Source organism: Heptranchias perlo, chromosome 29 (genome assembly GCF_035084215.1).
Source record: "Heptranchias perlo isolate sHepPer1 chromosome 29, sHepPer1.hap1, whole genome shotgun sequence".
Taxonomy (NCBI): Eukaryota; Metazoa; Chordata; class Chondrichthyes; order Hexanchiformes; family Hexanchidae; genus Heptranchias; species Heptranchias perlo.
The window spans coordinates 32893549-32906424 of NC_090353.1; the positions used below are offsets into that span (position 1 = coordinate 32893549).

Here is a 12876-nt window from a genome sequence, read left to right on the forward strand (position 1 = left end):
TCTTTCGGTTGGATAGGACAGCAATGTCCTGGGTGTCTGCTTGGATGTTAAAAGCTGTAATGGGAAGATAGGCTATTCCAGATGAGATCAAATGGTTGTTGGGAATTCTACGTCTGAACCTATACATTATAATTGTGTGTGGGCATCCTGGACGTGGCATAAGCAGAGTTTCGTGGAATACCAGGGAACATCATATCTTTTAGGAAGAATGTCCCTCCCATGAATTGCACCGGGACTGAAGTCATGAAATTACTTGTCCTTCCTGTCTGAGCAAAGCAGTTCACAAAACTGAAGCTTTTACGGTCATGAAGGGGATCGAGAAAGTTGACACAGGCAAATTGTTTACTATGAGCAATGGGTTCAAATCCCAGAGCACAATAGGAGGTTAAGAGCAAGAAGGGAAGCTAGGTGGAATTTTTTTCTCCTAAAGGGTAATGAAGTGTGGGGGGGAAAAATTCTAAGAAGGCCATTGAAGCTGACCATATCAAAGAACTCAAGAGGCAGCTGGATAAGAGAGAAAGGATTGAGGGATATGGTGAGAACACAAGTTTGATCTATCAAAAAAAGGTTACAGTTGCTCCTAAATGTTAGTGACAATCTTGCGTCTTGCAATGATTGTCGAGCAAAGTTTTCATCATCTGCTGTCCTCCCAAATTTAGGTCCCAGATTGATATTCAGAAGTTAAGTCGCAATACCAAAGTAATTGCAGAGGCACTAGCACGGGTAATTTACAACTTAACGGAGAAGGTAAGGGTTCTTCTTTCATTTCTTGTCACTTTTACATTTTTTTTTTGCTGCCTGCACAAGTAACTGTTTAGAAAGGTGTCTTACTTTGAATGAGGCTCGTCTGCCTCTGATGATCTGGTGAGTTTTTTTTTTAAAAAAAGGTAAAATTTGGTTGGGAGGATTTTTTTTTGTCAATGGATGCCTCTGAAATAAAAGGTGACCTTTGGGATAACTGACGGTGTATTTGGAGCTCCCCTGTGTTATGCCAGGAGGTACTAGGATGCAAGTTTCTACCTACGATTTGCTGCACTGTGTCCTATTTTAGTCATGGCACTGTGGAGTGTATTTCCCTGTGGGGGGGGGGGGGGGGGAAGAGTTTCCAGAACTGTTTTTTGCCTTGCTTCCTCTCTCCTTTCGAACCCTCTTTAAAAACCAATCTTTCTCTCCTCTCTGCCCCTTGGCCCCACTGCCCCCTCCTCCCCCTTCCCACCCCCCCCCTCCCCCCACCCCCCCAAATCGATTAGTTTAAGGAGTGTGATATAAATCTGTCTGGGTGTTGCTGCTACTGCAGCTGTTGTCTCCACCTAGTGGCTGGCTGTAAAGTAGCATATGTGCGCAATTGGGAATAACCTCCAGCCCCTTTCGCTGGGATGGTGCTGGAGACTCCGAACAAGAAGGAGAGAAAATATCTTATGGAAGGAAAAAAAACAACAGCTCCCTTTTTTTTAATGAAAAGGATACAAAATTTCATCAGCATTCACTGCTTAAATAGAAATTAAAGAATGTTAATAAAAATTACATAAAAAGAGAAACAGCAAGTCTGAAATAGAAATGAAGAGTTCCACCTGGAATGTTAACCTATCTTTTTCTTTCAGACACTGATGGATCTGATGTGTGTTATCAGCATTTTCTGTTTTAATTTCAGAATGTTAATCTTCGTTCAGAAAGGCTAATGGCGGCGGTAGCCTCTAGTATAGCAATGCCCTGCTCCAGCAACATTTGGCCCAATGTTAAGCACTGGCTTGCTTGAAGGTCATTCTCGGGAGGATTATTCCGTTACTCCAAGCCCGTGGAATGATGGGACGCAGATCTGCCTGTGATTCTTCAGACTTGGAGCTCCCGCCTGCTGCAACAAGGAGCTGCTGACTTGTGCTGCAAATTGTGCCTCTTATTAGCGTCCTCTCGACTTTTCTCTCACTGAAGTGCAAGAGAAGGAGAGGGAACTGCACTAGTTTTCAGCCCCAGCAACACTTCACAGCCAAGCAGGCCACAAACCGAGGCCCAGAGACAAACCGAGCAACTAATCTGCCAAAGGCCACAAGTCAGATTGAGATGGGCCACAAGTGGCCCTTGAGCGATGTTCTAAGTGCTCATTGGAGTATAGTGTGCACACAAATAGCTCTGGATGGGTGTCTCGACCAGTTTTTTTTGTCCTCCCCTTCTGTGATCTGTTTGTTCAGCCTTTACAGGGCTGTCTCTTTTTAAGTTTGTTTTCTTTTTTTAGGGTGCCCCAGAGGACCTTCAGATCTTCACAGAGCAGATGGTAAGCAGAGTGCTTCTTAATTTCTCTAAACTTCACTTTCCTTTTTTTAAAGCAAATGGCATCTCCCAGCTGCTGTTTCTTACTGGAGTTGAGGTGCACAGTAGCTGCAGGTGAGTCTATACCCGGGGAACTGAAGTTATCTCTTCTGTCTTAATGCTCGACAAGAGGATGAGGTTGGTGGCGAGATATTTTTAAACAATGGGATCGGGTGTCTGGCTTACAGATGGTTAGACCTAAGTATTGTGGGTATCTACCAAGGATATTGTCTGTCCTCAAAGTATCAGAAATAATTAACTTGGGCTGCATTATATCTATGCTACAGCAACAGCTACAGAATCAATTTGCAGCTCGTAACAAGTGATGTATATTACCTGGCTGCAATCACAAGACATGTAGCCAGGGGAGAGTACCGCATTTGCACGCAAGAACAACACACTCAAAAGGATTTTTAACAAGTACTGAAGTTAATAAATTGCCCAGGAGGACTAACTGATCTCTTGGGGACTTTTCAACCCAGCTTGGAACTGCACTGGAGTTATACTCCTTCCGTGTCAAGCCCCAAGTCGTGTGAAATGGCCACCCCAAGGAGTTGGACCAAACCTAACTCCAGAGATATGTTGTCACTTTACACCACTGCAATACAAAAGTGCTACTCTTGAGCTCCACGGGTTTTCAAATGGATCGTCTACCGATAGTCTAATTGCTAAAGCACTGCCTGATGTCCTACTGAGCCATGCGCACCAGACGATCCCAGGTACAATCGCCGGTCTATATTCTTAGTTGATCTCAGCCAAGGCTACATTTTATGGGCTTTAACTGATCTCAGCACCACTGAGCTGGGGAAGAGAAAAATCATAACCAGTGATCCTTGATGAAAAGTGCATGTGTGTGACATTTGGTGAGGATGACATCAGACTGGCTATGGTGCCCCCTCCCTCAATGTAAAATAACCTGCCAACTATCATGTGGAAAATAGTCACTTCGGGCAAAGTGCTGCAGGTTGGCAGAGCTTGTGGAACCATAAGCTGAGCATGAGTCATCCTCCATGAGAGGAAAGAGAGAAGGATATAAATGTGATTTATATCATCTTTACCCAGAGTGGTTAGAATGTGGAACTCGCTACCACATGGAGTGATTTAGGCGAATAACATAGATGCATTTAAGGGGAAGCTAGATAAATGCATAAGGGAGAAAGGAATATGTTGATAGGGTGAGATGAAGAGGGGTGAGAGGAAACTCATGTGGAGCAAAAACACTGGCATGGACCAGTTGGGCCAAATGGCCTGTTTCTATGTTGTAAATTCTATGATTGAGGGGCCTTAATACACATGACTGGGTGTAGGTTAGAAATGAGGGAAGGTGATTGAAAAATTGGGCTTGCAGTCTTGCTCTTCAATCCAGCTGTTTCCTCTCCATATCATACTGCCACCTGTCTACATATCAGCATTATTCACCAAAGTGTAGTCTTCAGTTTTTAATGAATTGCTCAGTGGATGGCCAAATTTGAAATATGAGCTCACATTTGCATGCTGTAATGCTGACTTATCAAACGGACCAATAGTGTCAGTGGTGGCTCAGTTGGTAGCACTCTCATATCTGAGTCAGAAGGTCATGAGTTCAAGTCCCACCCCAGAGACTTAAAGCACAAAATCTAGGCTGATAATTCAGTGCAGTACTGAGGGAGCGCTGCTTTGTTGGAGGTGCCGTCTTTTGGATGAGACGTTAAACCAAGGCCCTGTCTGATCTCCCAGGTGGATGTAAAAGATCCCATGGCAAATATTTATCCCTCAACCAGCGCCTAATATCAGATTATCCGGTCATTATCACATTGCTGTTTGTGGAACCTTGCTGTGCACAAATTGGCTGCCACATTTCTTACATTACTTCTGAATTGTAGTCACTGTTGTACTTAATTGTCTATAAAATGCTTTGCGACCTCCTGAGGTCGTGAAGGCGCTGTATAAATCCAAGTCTTTTTCTTTTACATTAAGGAGGAAAAACAGTGAATGCTGAGCAATAGGCAGTAGTGAGAGGGTAGGATGGTGGGACCAATGACCTAGTTCAAGAGAAGGTTTTTGAAAGCAAGTGGGAGCTGAGCAGGTAGTTGCAGAGGACAGAGCTTAGTAAAGGAGTGGCTACCAATGGTAGAACGGAGGAAGCAGGGGATAAAGGGTAGCCCAGTGTTAGAGGAACGGAAGGTGTGTGTTGAAATGTCAGGTTGCAGATCACGTGAGGTTGAGGGCTTTCTAATCAACCCGGAGCACTGGCAACCAGTGGATCCTGGAGATGACTAGGGTGATAGCATTCAGGGCTCTGTGCAGGTGACTATTCAGCCTGTGGTATTTTGAATGAGTTGGCCAGAAGAGGGTCAGAGAAAAACTAACCGTATTTTCTGTAAAATGTTGTGGATAATTTTCACACCTGTCTTAATTACTTATGTAATCACTATAATAGACTGTAGACTTACTGTAATAGGCTGACCCTTTTTGCTAAAAAGGGTCAAAGTCCTTGTATTTGGAATTCTTTACTTTCATCAGTCTTCCCTTCCTTCTTCGGGCTTTTAAAACTCAAGCTTGGCATCACCTTATTACTCTGATTTGCATCAGTTTCTCTCCTACTATTGTCTACTTTGGGGGTGTCCTGCACTGTGGGCCTCGGCCCTTCACACCCCTACCTTAGCGGGCATGAATTTTCAACACGTGCTGGATTGCGCGACAATTTAAAGTCAGAAATTAAAGAGGAAGATGATATCAGGAATATGTGTACGTCAGTTTTCAGTGCAGCCTGCTCACAGTTTGCCTTCTCTTCCCCCTCCCTCCAATTCAGCAACTACAGGAAGACCAGCTAGCATCAGTACTTGACTGGCTAACAGCCCAACCGAGGGCGGCACAGCTCATCGATAAGGACAGCAGCTTGATCTCCACAATGGAGTACTACATGAGTCGATACTTGAAAGATGTCAAACGTCATCATGTGAAGGCAGACAAAAGGTACATTGAGCTTTTAATAAAAAAAGAAAAAAACTAACGTACTAATAACCCATGTAGGCCACAGCCCAAATATGGACCCTTCCTCTTCATGATGGGAATTAACTTCCTTATAGGCTACACCTTCAACTTAAGTTGTTTCTTTTGCTGTAAAAATTAGGCCTATGCATGACTTAGTGCAGTTATCAAACGCTAGATAGAGTTGCAGCGATTGTCCGTCATTAATCCATCAGTGTGGACACCAACTGCGTGGAGTTTCCTGGCTGTAGATCTCCGTGATGATGACTGCGGCCGAGATGGAAAATGTAGAGCGAAAACTCAATAATATTAACTCTACCACATATACCAGAGCAAATGACTTATAACTGGAAGTAATGTTGCAATGGTAAATTCGGCCTTGCATCTAATGATGCTGGTGAGATTAATTCAAATTCTCGAGAATCGAAGCCACTCCCCTCCCGTTCTTTAAATGGCTAAAATCCTATTCGAAGCTATTGGCATCAGTCAGTGATGCAATGCTGTACTTTTGCTCCTGCTTGATAGGGAGTGACCCGTAATTCCCTATGTTGTTTTGACTTGCATCCCGGACTGAAGTGTCAGCTTGACTCAGTTGATGAAATTCTCTCGAGTCCAAAGCCTGTTTCAAATCTCACTCCAGGCCTTAAGCACAGAATCTAGGTTGGCACTGTGGTGCAGTGCTGAGTGCCAACCTTCGGAAGAGACATTGAAGTCCTACCTGCCTGTTCAAATGGACATTAAAGATTCCTTGGCACCATTCGAAGAAGAGCAAGATGTTCTCCTTGTGTTTTGTTCAACATTGGTCAACACTTTAAGATGTTTCTGAGAGATGTGATAAGTTGCCATATAAATGGAGATACTTACTTTCAGTAGTGCTTCCTAGCCAATAGGGGCGCTATTGTTGGAGTTTGAGTTGGCGTCCATCTATCTTCCTCCCAAAGTTGAGCTGCTTCACTATTACAGGGCTTCATCTAGGTAACAGCAGGAATATATCTAGCTGTTTGGGGTCAAGTCACTGGAGGCCTTAAGTCTGTGGGTTCTGAAGTTAGAATTTTAACTGTTACAGGACAACCAAGTGTTCTTAATGTTCTAACGGAATGGATGAATAAGTAATCTTTTCCTGTTGCTTGCAGAGATCCAGAATTTCTCTTCTATGATCAGCTGAAACAAACCATGAACGCATACAGGTATGAATTTGAGACCACAAGAATTCCCCACTCCTATAGTTCGGTTGGTGAATGTTCTAGTAGATGTGGTACTGAGTCATAGAAACTGGAACGGTTGTTGGCTGGTTGAGAAGCTACAATTGGCTTCAACAGCCATGTGTTGAGAATGGAGAGATTTACCTGAGTTCCTACTTCCAATTGTCATCTAGTAATTTTCTACTGAAGAGCGTGCATGTGTGGACACCAGGCGAACACTGGATCAGGCTCAGCTGTGAAGTCATCCGCAGTTGAACAGCCTTCCAATACTCGCTGTCTAGACTTGCACATTGAAGAATGGTCACTTAGGTGTGTTGTCAGAAGGCTACCAGAAGAGTCCATGCCTTCAGAAGATGAAGTACTAGCAGTCCTCCAGTACATGAAGTATGATGGGATATTTGCACTACATTAAAGACACAAGATAAATGCAAGTTGTTCAGATGTGAGTACTTGTCAGATGGTCAACATTGCTACACTCAAAACAGCCATAATGAGCACCACATTAAGGTACATTTTCCTGTGTCTTAGGATTTCAAGAGTGTTGAGGCCATTTCCAAATCCAATACTAACATAGATGAGAGGGTTCTGTTTAAGTATTGATTTCAGCCCCTCCTCCCTTTAGCCATTTAAGTAACACTTGTTCAATATGTTCTCTTTGTAGAGTTAAACCTGCCATCTTTGATCTACTGTTGGCCTTGTGTATAGCAGCGTATCTAGGAGTTACCTATTTTGTTGCCCAGGTGAGTAAATATATGACCCGAGCAAATGGGGAGTGTGCTGCTGGGCTTTATATGTGAGGGTGCCTAGCACAAGAACGGGATAGGAGATATATCGGCGAGAGTTACTGATCTTTTCCACATCGCTATCACCTGTGCTGTAAAACGCAGGTGTGTCGATGTCCACTGAGATCAGGATTCGGCTTTGGTTGTGATGCTCTCCCCAGGCTGTTGAACAGTCCCCAGTAGAGAGTCGGCACCTTCAGGAGGAGGGGGGAAACCCTCAATTTTTTTTTTTAAGTTTTTTTTAAAAATTGGCACTATTTATTTTTCTTTCTTTGCAGAATTTTGGCTTAATTTACAACACAGTACGAAGGATTACTCTGAAGCAGAAGCAGCACTAACACCAAAGTCCTCTGCTCTTGTCACCTCGCGTGGTAGAAGGATTATTCCAGCACAGCCCCCTTTATGTTGTCGTGGCTGGATCTGACCTACAGCACTGAGCCAAATCTCTCTGATTATGCAGCGTCGGCAACTTCTTGAGGGTTGGAAGATGTCCCGTAAATAACGGCACTATTACTATTTGACTTTTACAACAAAAAAAACTCTTCTATTTTAACTCAAATACAATCCATAGTAAGCACTACCCAAAACCTGGTCATTTGCCCTCTGTTATAAAGTTCATAAATTAAGAATCTCTTGCATAATGAAGTCAGTCCAGGTTTGAAGGCATGGATATATGTTTGTTGGTAATTTGTATAACCCTGTCTGCTATCTGGAAGGGTCTCATGTAAAATGAGTTAGTGGGATGAACAGGACTGTCTATAATTCAGCAGCAATTGTTAATTCAATTTCAAAGTGATCACATAGGCACTTATATGGAAAATGTTTCTGGTGCACTAGGCGGGGCTATCGAAGCCTTTTGTCTTGGGCCATATAAGTGTTTGAATGTGGTGGAGTCTCAAGGGCCACGTGTAATGGTTAAATCCACGTACCAGTTAATATCAGTATATCCCAAATTGCTGACACGAACAGATCTCGATGATCCAATTTAGCACAAGGAACAGCCTTTTCCGAATGTTGAGGGCCAGAAAATCGAAACAGGATAAACTAGCGAAGAAGGAATAATTGTTCAGTTGCCTATGTTTGAGAGAGCCGGATTGTCAGGTCTCAAGGACCCGTACATGGCCCATAACCAGCAATTTGGACTTCCCTGCACTGGTGGGGTACTCTCCTGAGATTGGGGCTGAGGCATGTTGGACACAATAGAGGAAGCTTTATTCTGTGTCCAGTTGTGCTGTACCTAAATCTGGATGTTCCTGATGCTGACAGTGGGTGCCCAAAATGGAAAGTACTCCATTTCCCAACACTAATATCCCTTACCTTTATGAACACACATTCATATGTTTTTGTCTTTGTTGCTTTATAAAATAACCCTTTTTTATTTTGACTCCCGATTTAAGACTGTGCAAATACCTAATCCAAATAGAAACTTCTTTTAAAGCCCCTGTATGTACAGGTTGTACCCTGGTGCAGTGCTTCGCTGCTAGTTTTTATTCTTTTCAGTGAATCTAAAATCAGCCATGCAAAAAAAAAATTGCACAAGTTTAATTTGATTCAAGTGAGTGTCAGCAGGTAATTTAACTGGCCGAACCTGTTGCCATTCTTACTCGATGTCCGTTTTCCAGCAAGGATCAGGAGTGGTAACTCTCTGATTTCCATGCCCACCCCTCACCCCACTCAAAGCCCAGGAACACCAAGACCAACTGTTACATCCCCAACTGCACTCGACGTCAGCTAGCTCCGCACGACCCAGGGACTGAAGCTGGGACCTTCTGGTCTGTCTTCATCTGCCAGGCCATTGTGGGTGCTGGTTCAGTTATCATAACTGGGGTCAGGCCCACCTCCTAGCACTGACCCGGTTCCTGTGAAGAGGTGAGGCACTAAATGTTTTTTTTTAAAAAACCTCAAACGTATCGTCCTGTCTTTCAACCTGAAAGAAACGGCAGCTTCTATCCCAACATTGCGATGTGCTATTTCATTCCTAGTCACACTGCAATGAACGCAGAACAAAAGTATTTCCTTTTGAAACTTGATGGAACATATTTTTTTCTCATTTAATTGCTGCATCCTATCCTGAACTTTTATTTATGTCTATAATGGTTATTTGTTGAAAATCATTGAACATTGATGGGTTTTTTTTTTCCTGATGTGTAATGAAATGGATTATGGGATAACAGTGGAACTGTGTAGAACACTGACATTCATCATGACTGTTCTATACAGAGGGAGGAAAAAATAATAAAATGAGAAAAAAAAACAGACCGAGCTGCTGACTTGTGTCTGTTTTTTGAATGTTGCTGTGATATTCTTCCTCACCCCACCATCTATTTCTCATTATTTCTCCTGAAGATGCTAACTCATACTGGGGTACAGTTTCACCAGTTCCAGCGGGGCCTCTGGCACTGCAGCCAAGTGGCCGCTACTCATTTGTGAACCTAGATGCTGAGGGTCGCCAGGCTGTTGGACCATGGAGAGCTTCACAGCTGACGTTGATTCGGTCATAGAAATCATAGAAAATTTACGGCACAGAAGGAGGCCATTTGGCCCATCGTGTCTGTGCTGCCTGAGAAATGAGCCAGGCAATGACCATCTCCCCTTGACATTCAACGGCATTACCATCGCCGAATCTCCCACCATCAACATCTTGGGGTCACCATTGACCAGAACCTTAACTGGACCAACCATGTAAATATTGTGGCTACAAGAGCAGGTCAGAGGCTGGGGATTCTGAGTCGAGTGACTCACCTCCTGACTCCCCAAAGCCTTTCCACCATCTACAAGGCACAAGTCAGGAGTGTGATGGAATATTCTCCACTTGCCTGGATGAGTGCAGCTCGAACAACACTCGAGAAGCCCGACACCATCCAGGACAAAGCAGCCTGCTTGATTGGGACCCCATCCACCACCCTAAACATTCACTCCCTCCACCACTGGCTGCAATGTGTACCATCCACAGGATGCACTGCAGCAACTCGCCAAGGCTTCTTCGACAGCACCTCCCAAACCCACGACCTCTACCACCTAGAAGGACAAGGGCAGCAGGCACATGGGAACAACACCACCTGCACGTTCCCCTCCAAGTCACACACCATCCCGACTTGGAAATATATCTTCGTTCCTTCGTCGCTGGGTCAAAATCCTGGAGCTCCCTTCCTAACAGCACAGCGGGAGAACCTTCACCACACGGACTGCAGCAGTTCAAGAAGGCAGCTCACCACCACCTTCTCAAGGGCAATTAGGGATGGGCGATAAATGCTGGCCTCGCCAGCGACGCCCACATCCCATGAACGAATAAAGAAAAAACCCAGCCTGTCCTCGAACAAATGTGTTTTCCAGCAAGAGTTTCTGTCCGGCTAGCAATCGGGAGCTTCCCACCCCTCATGCCAACAATAATCTCCGTTCTAGTCCACCCACTGCTACCTTGACTGAGATCGACCATCTCGGCACAGATAAGGGATTGAACCTGGTCCACATGGCTTGGTGCCACATAACACAATGGATTTACCTCCTACAACAGCTTGCAGTTGCATAGCCCCTTTAACGTAGTTAAACATCCCATGGCGCCTCACATGAGCATAATCAAAATAAGGCGATAGTAGGACAGGTGAGCAAAAGTTTCGTTAAAGAGGTAAATTTTAAGGAGGGTCTTAAAGGAAGAGAGAGGCGGAGGTTATTCCAGAGCTTAGGGCCTAGGCAGCTGAAGGCACGGCCACAAATAGAGCAATGAAAATCGGGGGACGCGCGAGAGACCAGAATTGGAGAAGCTCAGGGTTGTAGGGTTGTAGGGCTGGAGGGAGTTACAGAGATAGGGTGGGGGTGAGGGATTTGAACATGAGGATGAGTTTTTTTAAAAACGAATTGTTGCCCGACCGGGAGCCAGGGGTGATGGGTGAATGGGACTTGGTGTGTGAGGATACGGGCAGCAGAGTTTTGGATGAGCTCAAGTTTACGGAGAGTACAAGGTGGGAGGCCAGACCATTAGAATAGTCGAGTTTAGAGGTGACAAAGGCATGAATAAGGAGGTCAGCAGCAGATTAGTTGAGGCAGCTCCTAGGAAGATCCCAGATTGTATCTTAGTCAAAATTATCACAAAAGATACTAGATTTGGTGATTTACCATAAGATGATTTTTAGGAACAGGAAATGACTATCATACCCAACAAGCATTTTGTTTTGCTTTACTTCTCCACCATCCACCTGTCTTCTCACCACATTTCTCGATTTCCCCTCTTCAGCAACCCATCCAATTTGCTTCTTTAATTCATCTTGGATCTTTTTTTCATCCCCCACGCTCCACTTGAACACAGTGATGATTTTGTTCCTGGGCAGCACTCGCAAGACCGTAAAAGTACAGGAACCACTTTAATTGGAGAAATTACGCCAATAAAAGCTCTCTTTATTATTTGTTCTCTGGATGTGGGCGAGGCGGCATATTTTTTTTTTGTTATTGCCCATTCCCTAGTTGCCCTGAGACGGTGGTGGGCCTTCTCCTTGAACTGCTGCAGTCCTTGCGGTGATTGTGCTCCCACGTGGTGGTAGGTAGGGAATTCCAGGATTCTGACCCAGTCTTGAAGAAGTACTGGTGATATGTGTACAGATGGAGATGGTGTGTGACTTGGAGGTGGTGCTGTTCCCATGATCTTGTTGCTCTTGCCCTTTTCAGTAAGGAGTCTTACAACGTCAGGTTATAGACCATAACCTGGTGTTGTAAGACTCCTTACATTTGTCCACCCAAGTCCATCACCGGCATCTCCACATCATGGCCCTTTTCAGTGGTTGAGGTTAGCGGGGCTGGGAACTGCCGTCTAATTAACCTTGTAATATTGAAACAGTGTAAAAAGAGAAAATTTGACTTAAGGGAAAAGAGTTAAAAGAGGGTATATTTATATAAATGTAAGTTGTATGATGGGAAGTGTTGTGGAAAAGGTCATCAGGCCCAGCAAGTTGATCCCTTTTTGGTTCTTGACTCTAGCTTCTCAACATGTCCCTTAAACCTCTTCCTTTTAGAAAAGCATCTAATTGCCTGTTGAACTCATGTATACTACTGTCTGCTTCAGTAACCGCCTGGTAACTCATTCCACAACTCTATTACCACTTGTGGGGAGGAGACCTGACTGACTGACTACTTTCTTGCTCCTAACTTCTTAATTAGAGGGATGTTTGTATTACTGGTTCCTCATGTGTGAGTCTCTTTGGGGGTTGCCTCTGGTTCAATGTGAAGTGACTGATGGAATAGTCCTTCACAGTGACCAGCCTTGGTGAGTTTGGCAAGTTCACTCCAGAGGCACTAGCGGGTGCACATGAGACCTGAGTGCTGGGGAGGAGTGGCACGAGCCCCTCTCAAGGGCAGTATAAAAAGCAGTTAAACTTGTGCCTCCTGATGATATGATCCACTATGATTGGATCAACTTTTGTCAAATCAGCTTGCAATAAATTGTATTGAACAGCTTGAGAATAATAGACGTGGTCGTACCGAGGATGTGAAGCAGATAGGTTTCCGCTTTAGTTCTTTCACAAGCTTTCTGGAGATACAAGAAGATACTGTTGCAGAAAGTGCAATTTGTAAATCATGTTGCAGGAGGCCAGATGAAGTGTATTTTTTATAAACCAGTAGCCAGGTTA

The 12876-nt window shown here is 44.2% G+C and overlaps 1 protein-coding gene across 2 annotated transcripts in view; it reads left to right on the forward strand.

The window, feature by feature from the left end:
- Window positions 1-9520, forward strand: part of ncln (nicalin) — a 28947-nt gene extending 19427 nt beyond the window's left edge. For both annotated transcript variants that reach the window (XM_067968432.1, XM_067968433.1), the window contains exons 10-15: window positions 660-747; window positions 2231-2269; window positions 5096-5259; window positions 6408-6461; window positions 7138-7216; window positions 7537-9520. In XM_067968432.1, coding sequence (XP_067824533.1) covers window positions 660-747; window positions 2231-2269; window positions 5096-5259; window positions 6408-6461; window positions 7138-7216; window positions 7537-7596 — 484 coding nt within the window. In that variant the 3' untranslated portion in view covers window positions 7597-9520. The remainder of the gene's footprint in view (window positions 1-659; window positions 748-2230; window positions 2270-5095; window positions 5260-6407; window positions 6462-7137; window positions 7217-7536) is intronic.
- The last annotated feature ends 3356 nt before the right edge of the window (window positions 9521-12876 follow it).